Source organism: Oryza brachyantha, chromosome 3, assembly GCF_000231095.2.
Source record: "Oryza brachyantha chromosome 3, ObraRS2, whole genome shotgun sequence".
Lineage (NCBI taxonomy): Eukaryota > Viridiplantae > Streptophyta > Magnoliopsida > Poales > Poaceae > Oryza > Oryza brachyantha.
The window spans coordinates 12,286,086-12,295,933 of record NC_023165.2 but is presented as its reverse complement, the minus strand read 5'-3'; the positions used below and the strand labels follow the sequence as shown (position 1 = coordinate 12,295,933).

Here is a 9,848-nt window from a genome sequence, read left to right as displayed (position 1 = left end):
ATATAATTATAGGAAACATGAAGATCGATAAGGCTAATAAATAATCTGATAAATTACTTGGAATAATTAAATCAACAATGAATGTTTTGCTGCGATCGGCTAAAACCAATTTCCGTGTAATTATCGCGAGCCGATGCACCATAGATAACTGGCGATCTAAATAGATCAAGCCGATTGATGTAAAAATAATGTAGTAAGGCAATCGACTACTCTATTGATGTAAATTGAATGAACATATACATCGTGAAGGATCATCGGCTATAGACGGCACACACTCAATCAAGATCTATAAAATATCTAGCCCAGATTGCTAAGAATAATCATAGAAGATCGGACCCAACTAAGATGGTTCAAGATTACGCCTAGCAATGTCAAGCTAGATACTAAACAAATCTAGATTGCTATCAAGTCAATGAGCCGATGACTGGTAACTTATCAGCTGGTACTTCGATAAAACGATGAGCAAAATACATTGATGTGATATAAACTATCTAATAAATGTAATCTACTAGATCGGACCGAACCGAGACAGTATTAGATTGAATATGTCAAATAGCAAATACCAAACCAACGTAGATCACCCAAAGTGGTCGACCGGATCAACTCTAGACACGAAAGTGATCTAAGTTGAAACTGGTACAATAACTAGCAATCGCACAACCAAACTAGAAGATCGGACTGAACCGAGACAGTTCTAATCTAGCCGACACGATTATCTTGGCCAACGGAACGTAGGACTTACCCCTCTAGCGGAGATCGATATGATGCAGCCCCGCGTCAGGTGTCAGGTTCCACCGGAGATGAAACTTCGATGAAGAGGGTGGCGATGCGCTGAGAGTAATTGATCTATTGATATAGATGATTTACAATAACACTGGGCATACATATTTATACCCTCGGGTGGATGCTAGTTCATGTTGGACACGACATACGGCTCCTGATAGATAAAAAGAAATAACAAACTCCTATGTAGACTCTATCTCTAACACACAAGTCCCGGTTGCACTCTAACTCTCTTTGAGATAAAGGAAAAATCTAAACTAACTCTAATTAACAGATTAAATTAAATTACATGGACTTAGATTATTTCCGAATCTATATGTAACATTCTAGGCCTAACTGGACTCTATTTCTTATCCGATCCAGACTCGATCGGCTGAATCCGAGTTGTATCCTGCCTGGTCTTCTATCCAATTGCCATGTTTCCTGTCTGATTTGGTTTTTAATCACAGTTTAATCTCCAACGTCAATTATCTAAATTCTGGCGTTAACACATGCCCCCCAGTTTTGGAGTATGAGAACTCATACTTTAAAATTATCTTCTCTGCTTTGGCTTTGATAACTCCAAAACTGTTCTTCCTCTGCCTCCTATCGCAATCGACTTTCATGAGCCGATACCGAATTAAATACGCCAAACTTTGAAACTACAGTCTGCTTCCAATCTGCTTTCCCCTTTCTTCCAGCTAGGTCTTATACCCACAAAATTACAGCCTATTACATTGTAACTTTAGTTTGTTACTTGAGTAAAAGAACGAACGTCACAACAGAAAGTAAAAGCGAAAAGCTGACAAATGACGACAACAGTAACAACCCGACAAAACTTCAATGGTTCAGATTTAATGTCAACTCCTTCCTCCACTCCCAGCCGTTCGATTACTGAATAACTCTTGGGTCTTCTCTGAATAAACTGAATTTGCTCTGCATCTTCTCTCGGAACTTCAGCAATCCTGACACAGGGGTAGTGTCACGCCCAGAAATTTCTCACACAAATTTCTAAACTTAATTGTGTATTAAAATCCCTATTCAGGACCAGCCACGGTGCACAAAAAGACAATGTTGATTACATAACCATTCGTTCTTAGAAACAACTAAAAATAACCTTAATCTAACGAAAATGCGGCGGAAAAGATAACGTAGACTAGCTCCAGTGGCACGGCTCCAGTCCACAAGCAACGTTTCGACGGTGAATCAGCTCACTCTTGAGAGTCACCTCCAACAGAAACAACTTCTAGCTCTAAAGGAAAAATTACGCAAGGCTGAATACAAATCACCGTAATCATAAGTAGCAAGGAATAGGAGTAGTAAATAATGCAACAGATCACAAGGAATAGGGGATGGTTTGTTGCAATAAAGCGGCATTTAAATAAATAACAGAGGTTAAAACAGAAAGGTAATAATTAGGTGAATAAATCAGTAAATAAGTAAATAACATTTTAAAGTACCAACATTATTGTCCAACGTTACACCACGTTGCAACAGGCCCAACAACTACTCAACGTTACACCACGTTGCAGTAGCCCCAGGTGAAAGCCAGTTTACCCAAGTCATTAGAGGTTCGACTAATCACAGTGAAGCTGGTAGCTCACCTTTAACCGTGGGCATGACTATTCGAATAGGTTTACTCTGATCAGAGGTGTACTACTGTACCCACAAGACATAGTCCCACTACACTTGAACGTGCACCGACATACCACTATGGCTTACCGGAAATGAAACTATGATAAGACCCATCGCATAACCCTCCCTATTTGATCGCATCACACTTCAAGTTCCGCCCCCTCCTTTACACCAAGTCGGGCAGCCCCTCTTGTGCCTAGGTGAATCCGGAAGCAGCATAGGCCATCGTTACACCACGACTCTCATCCATACTTCATCACGCTCACCCTTGCCTAGGTACGTCGAATAGTTTACAATTACACTTCAAATTCCACTGTTGTCCATTCTGACTTGTGGTTAGCACGGAAATAACTTTCAAGGTTTCCTACGAACCAATCCTTAATTGTCATAGGTGCGACTCTCAAAACCATGCACCCACAACCCACCATTATCAATATTTTAGTTGGCATTAACCCGCACTGGGTGTTAAATGATCATCATCAGTTATTCAGACTAATAATGATTAATGTGGGATCCCATGAGCTACTTGTTCTAAGCACGGCTAAGCATTAACCTAGGCCTAATACATATTCAAATTACCCCTGGTATAACATGAATAACGATGGATAAACAACGGCACAATAATAGGTAACCTGTAAAATAAGTAAAGTGAATACTTTAGTTGAAACAATGTATGTATGAATAAATAAAGCAAAGATTTTACAATAATAGGTTCAATATGATCAAAGATAATTGTCACTTGCCTTGTTCTGGTCCCTGGGGTACCTCAGCGACGATTTTGAAGTAAACCGGCACGTCAACGGGCTCCGAATCTAAGCGACAAAGCATAAAAGTAAATAAAACAGGCACAAACTCTTCTGAAACAGCACAACAAAGTATTTTTAATGGATCCTTGACAATTTTAAGAATTTAATAAAATTTGAATGGACTTAAACAGAGACTAGATGAATTGGTTATGAATTTTAGAAGTTTTCTAGGTTTTTTAGACTAAACAGAAAGTCCTAAATACATTTATTGCGCAATAAAGTGAGGTGCTGACATCAGCGCAGGACAGAGGAGGCTGACGAGTGGGGACCATAGGCAGGGAGAGAGAGGGGAGAGGGGAGGGGCGGCCGGTTGACACGCGTGCCCCACGGGGAAGACAGAGGGGAGAGGAGGACGACGCCCGAAAAGGGGAGGGGAGAGACGGCTCGGCCAGCGACGACCGGCGCGGCGACGACGGCGGGTAACGGCGACGACGACAAAGGCGGTGACGCACCACGGTGATGGGCAGCGGGGCAGGAACGGCGGCGGCGGCCGAACAGAGGAGGAGAGGTGGCGGCGCGCGGTGAAGGGCGTGGCCGGTGCAGCGAACCCGGATGCGCTCCGGTGAGGATCGGGCGGCGCAACAGCGGCGACGAGGCGGAGGCGTCGGTAGCCGGGTGGCGCAATTAGGGATGAAAACGGATCGGAAACGGACAGAAACAACCTTTACCGTTTCTGTTTTCATATTTCTTTCGGGATCGAAATCGAAATCGGAAACCTTGGATACGAAAACGGAATCAAATATTATCGAATATGAAAATGGCTCGAACCCGAATCGGAGTAGATACGATAACGGATATTTATCGTATTATAAAAACTCTCAAACCGAGGTTTCAACTTTTTTTCTAAAACAGTAGGTCAAATTTCAAACATTAGCAACTAACCACAACATTTTTTACCATTAAAACCAAGTTCATAAGTCACCTTGTTAATGATTGTCTAAATACCAAATAAAGGCTATAATTTACATATTATTATAGTAAATACAAATCACACAGATTATTATAAAAGTTCACATATTATATTATAAAAGTTCACATATGATATTATAAAATAAAATATGTATCATTCAAGTTGATACAAAGTAAAGTGATTTTATATGTTTTTTGATTAAGGACATAAGGCTAACTTGCTTAAGTGGGCTGAACCATTTTGGTTGATATTGTGAATTTATGTCATATAGGCCTGCAAAAGAATTCCAGAAAGTTTCGAGAAAAATTCTGGAAATATTCCGACCGATTTCGATTTCCGACATATAGTGCCCTTACCGTATCCGTTTCCATTTCCAAGAAAAAAATTCCGAATCCATTTCCGTTTCCGAAAAATTCCGACCGACGATTTCCGTTTCCAAAAACTGGTCCGGAATCCGAAAAGATTCCGAACCATTTTCGTCCGTAGGCGCAATGGCGGCGATGAGACGGAGGCGTCGGTAGTGGGGTGGCGCAATGGCGGTGAGCGATGACCCGCACGTGCGACGGCGACGCATCGGCGGGCGACGGTGGCCAAAGGAAAAACGAGGGGAAAGGGAGGAGGGGTGCTCACCGGTGGCGAGAAGGCGGAGGAGGGTCGGCGAGGTCGAGGCGGAGATGGTGACGCGGGTAGGTGGCGACGACCGGCGTCTGACGGCGAGATCGGATGCGGCGGCAAAGGCGGTTAGGCGCGGCGGCGGATCAGGCGGAGGAGGAAAGGTGGCGACGGCGCACGGGTGTGGGGATTTTATAGCTCGGGGTGGCCGGCTAGGGCGGGGACGGTGGTTGGAGGCCGTACCGACCACGGGCGAGGGAGGCGGCGGCAAAGGCGGCGGCGGTGGTGTCCCGCTCGGACACGACGACGGCGCGCGGGCTGGCTTGGCCACGGGGGAGGAGAAGTAGACTTGCGGCGTGCGGGTGTGGCGTGCTGGACCGGGCGGCCCAGGCGGGAGGGAGGAGGCGTGCAGTGGGAGGAGGAGGGGGGTTGGGCCGAACGGCTGCGGGCTGGTGCGAGGGGAAGGAGGAGAGGGGAGGAAAAAGAAAAGGGGAAAAATTGGGCTGCGGCCCAATTCGGAAAAAAAAGAAAAGGGAGAAGGGAGAAAACAAAAACCTCACTTTTTGCCGGGTTTTAAATTAATTTTTGGAGTGAAATTTTATACTCTGTAATTTGACTTTAAATCCTATTAATGATTTGCGAACTTCGATTTAATTAAATTAATTTCTTTAGAGGGTTTTTCCTGAGTTAATTAAGCCAATTGTTATTTACCAATTTCTTTTACGAATTTAGGATTAGGACAAAACTCGAGGCGTGACAGGTAGTTGGGCACATGAGCCATCAGCTCGGGTGTCGGGTAGGGGATCGATGCCGGGGCCCGTGAGTGATGGCGGGTCCCGAGGGAGTGGAGTGTTAAGGCTTGGTCCTCTAAGGCCAGTCTCAATGCATAGTTTCATGGTATAGTTACCAAGACTGTAAACTAGGTAACTGAGCCAGATGAGTTTTATGGGGATGAAACTGCTCTCTCATCTCATGAAACTCCCTCATTTAATGACCATGCCAAGTCAATAATTTTGCTGATGTGACACATATTTAATATGCATGATACCCCATGAAACATGCACTGAGACTAGCCTAATCTCCAGGAGATTTTCCTGACTTAGGGCCGGATCCTAGGGTTGGACGCCTGGTCGTGAGGAGGCCGTCGGGGTCAGGGCTATTTTTGCTGAGCCGTTCGGACGCCATTTCAGCCCCCCTCCTCCAATGCTTTGAGCTCGAGCCCCAGGTAGGGGACCCAATTGACCAACTGGAGTGTTGCTACTCCTTCGTCTCTAGATTTCGACCTTTCTTTTCCCCTTAGACTTCGATCCTTGTCGTTTTGTCCTGACTTTTCGGTTTGGCCTCTAAGGGCATTCACAGTGGGGGGCACTCCCCCACGTGCCACGAAGACGAAACTACTCCATAAACCACAAGTCTCACAGTGCAAGCCATTTAGAGTGGGACCCATCACAACTTTTAAGTGGGGCCCGCGATCTCCTCTCTCCTCGGCTCCCCCTTTCTCCTTCCTCTCTCTCCTCGCCGCCCCCTTCTCTCCTCCCGTTGCTCTCTCTCCCCGCCCGCTAGAAGCGCCTCTCCCGCATCGGCCTCACCCTCTGTCGGCGGCGACGACCACGGGCAGAGCACGGCGCAGCATCGACGACGGCGGTGGCGTTGGATGTGGCGGCGGTGGGCGGAGCGAGGCGTGACGTCGGCGGCGGCAGGCGTAGCGCGGCGTGAACAACTCAAGTTATCGTACCTTTGACCATCTCGTTACAGAGCAGGTAGAATAGCAGACTATAAGTTAGCTATAAGCATATTTTAAGGTTATAAGAGAAGAGAGGGAAGAGCAGCAGGCTAGAGATTTATAGACAGCTGCAGCACAGACTTCAAGACACATGCGTGTATGATAGGTGGGGCCGAATATTAATTATGCGGTATATAACTATTGTATAAATTAGCTATTAAGTTGGCTATAGACAATTTGTAGCCTGCAATTAGCTATACTATTGAACTTGCTCTAAACAGACTTGCCTCCCACTGTGTAAGGCCCCGTTTAGTTTCTAAAAAATTTTAGGAGAGATATCACATTGATACGTACGGTCACACATTTGAAGTATTAAACGTAGTTTAATTACAAAATAAATTTCAGATTCCACCTGGAAACCACGAGATGAATCTTTTGAGTCTAATTAATCCGTCATTAGCACATATTGGTTACTGTAGCGCTTATGTCTAATCATACACTAATTAGGCTCAAAAGAGTCGTCTTACAATTTATCCCATAACTGTGTAATTAGTTTTAATTTTCATTAATATTTAATACTTTATTTAGATGTTTAAAGATAAAGATTTGATGTAATGTTTTTGGCAAATGATTTTGGAACTAAACCGGGCCGTGTCACCCATCCAATCCTAACATGTCAGGTCGTCGAATAAGCACCTGCATCAGGTTCCATCCTATGGTAGCCACCAGACGCATGGATGTCTGTACATATAGGATGTGAAAATGTTTAACCAGAAATTCTGTTGTCCTTGTATACTAGCTACTACTACTATTGAGTTGTTCATAATCTGAAAGGAAGAGAAATTAATAAACCCTCAGGTCGTTTAATTTGTTGGTATAAGATATGGTCACCTCGAGACTTGAGTGATTGCTTGACTGGCTAGTGCTGCTTTGTTTGTATCGGTATCATGGTATATTTGATCGCTCAGTTGTCTCTGCAACCTTGTTTACAGCTTACTTGCTCCAACTGCAACATTACTGAAGAACAGAAGCAAAGCAGTTTGTGCAGAGCAATATAACCACTTCAGGTAGCATATTAAATTCTCACAATAATAACAGGTAGAATACTCTTTTACACCGGTGGCTGCCTGAACAGGCTGACGCAGGATTGATCAACATCTCGATCAAAACCTCTGACATTTACAAGTTGTTCAGAAATCAGTAAGACAGGTAATGTCAAATTATTACACATTACAGAAACAAACAAGCACCGAATTCACACAAGGTTCAGCAACGCCATTATTCGAGTAAAGGAGATTACAAACTAATCCAAATAAAATTTCAGTGACTAGGATAAATTGTAACAGCCTTCCTGGCTAGCTAGTAGAGACATTTGCACACATGACTACAAGAGTGAATCAGCCTAAAACTATTTGAAGATGATCCGTTGAGCATGAGGCCGCATCCATGAGCCGCTTCTTCATGGTTTCTTTCTCCTTACCAGTCCATGAGATCTCCAGCATCCTCGGCATCTCCCAGTCCCAGCTTCCATTGTACTGCACATTCCCGTCCTTGAAAATCGCGACATGGCGGAGTGCAGTGCAAGCTCCCATGACGAACTTGACAAAGTACACCTGCCTCTCCGTTCCCTCGAAGCCAGCCATGGCGAACTCCTCCAGGCAGTGGTGCCGGAGCGCGGTGGGCTGCCACGGGATCTCGCTGCTGGGGTCCTCATCGCACGGGGCGATGTGGATGTGAAGGGTCTGGAGCGACGGCGCCGCCTCGAGGAGCATGCGAGGCCAGGAAACGTCCCATGAGGATGGTACGTCGGCGACCAGCAGCCTCGTCAGGCCGGGCAGCAGCGAGGTAGAAGAAGAGGGCACGATCCATCTCTCCGGCCCGGTGAAGCGGATGATCAGGTTGGTGATGTCCGGTGTGCAGGCAAAGAAGTCGTCCAGTTCCATGTCGTCGATGAAACAAGGGTGCAGTTTGCGTTTTAGGCCGTAGCGAAAGGCGAGGTGCCATTGCCGGAGGCGGCAGGGAGAAGAGGCTGCTGAGTCGAACAGCACCTGGGTACCCCAGGAGAGTAGGCTCTCGAGCCTGGGAAGAGCCCGGATCCTGACCACCCGGATCTGGCACTGATCAACGACGAGCTCCCTGATCTCCGACATGGGGGCGTCCACCACCAAGCTTAAGCTCCACTGAAGGTAGCATGACTTGAGGTGCAGCACCTGGAGCTGCGGGCACGAGGTGAAGACGCCCTCGTAGGCTGCCGCCGGAGTGGATCTGGGCATGCCGTGCAGCACGAGCTTGGTGACCGCGCCGTAGTCGTGCAGCGGAGGGAGCACGCAGCCGCCGAGCGTGAGGCTCCGCAGGCGTGACGCGCGGGGCTCCTTGCAGAGGCCATGGCTGGGGAACGCGTGGGCAGGAGGGTGTTGCCAGTACATTGGCTTCGCCACAGCCTCGAGCTCCTCGACCCCCCAATCGTCTATGGCTTTTGAGACCAACCGGTTGATGCAGCCTGCGTGGTGCGTGCTGAAGAACTCGAGGCTCAGCCTACTGAGCTTACGGCGAGGTCGGTCGGCGGCGTCGGCGGCGTCGATGAAGCTCTTGACGGAGCTAACGAAGCCGCGCATGGCCCGCCGCTCGTGCCTCCGGATCGCAGGCATCAGGTCCTTCCTGATAGAGTTCCCGTACAGCATGCCGCAGCGCATTACGCCGCGATGGCGGAGGATGCACCGGTCGTAGCGCGCCGGGAGCCCGTCGCCGACCCTGAAATCGAGGGTGGGGAGCTCGCGGGAGAGATGCGCCCAGCGCCTGGAGAGCAGCCCGGTGGCGAGCGCCGTGCGGGTGTCGACGCGACGCAGGACCAGGAGGAGCAGGTCGTTGGGGAGGGCGCTGAGGCGGTCTTCGCGATCTCCGCCGCCGCCGCACCGCTGGCGTCGGGACCGCCGGTCTCTCAACCTCCAGCGCCTGGCCATGGTAGATCGATCTACCTCCCTCCTATTGCCCGGCGAATCTAGCAAGCAACGACCGATAAATATCATGGATCGACGCCGGAACTTCCTCGGGTTCGGATTTACTATGCCGGCCGCTGGAGGAATCCTATCCTACGGGGATCTCCGCCGCCGGCGAGCATATAGAATTGGGGAATCAAACTTATTAGACCCATTTTTACGAATCTCCCCCGTACTACTATCGCCACCATGCTATAAAAATTTATCTAATGACCAGTTTAATAAAAATAATATTATGTTATTGACGTTAGTATTTTTTTCTTATAAAATTGGACAAACATAAATATGTTTGAACAAAACAAACCCAAAATAAGTATGTTAATATGTATATAATCTGTGTATATTACTGCTTCTCTGTAGAGAGAACATGCAAGCACTCTCTTGAGTCTTCACTGAAGCACAGA

General features: G+C 47.1%; 1 protein-coding gene across 1 annotated transcript; it reads right to left on the bottom strand.

Moving 5' to 3' along the window:
* Positions 1-7,497: 7,497 nt before the first annotated feature.
* On the bottom strand, positions 7,498-9,609 carry LOC102712794. Its single transcript, XM_006651354.3, has one exon. The coding sequence runs from the start codon at positions 9,472-9,474 to the stop codon at positions 7,846-7,848; it is 1,629 nt and encodes a 542-aa protein (XP_006651417.3). The 5' UTR covers positions 9,475-9,609; the 3' UTR covers positions 7,498-7,845.
* Positions 9,610-9,848: the final 239 nt, after the last annotated feature.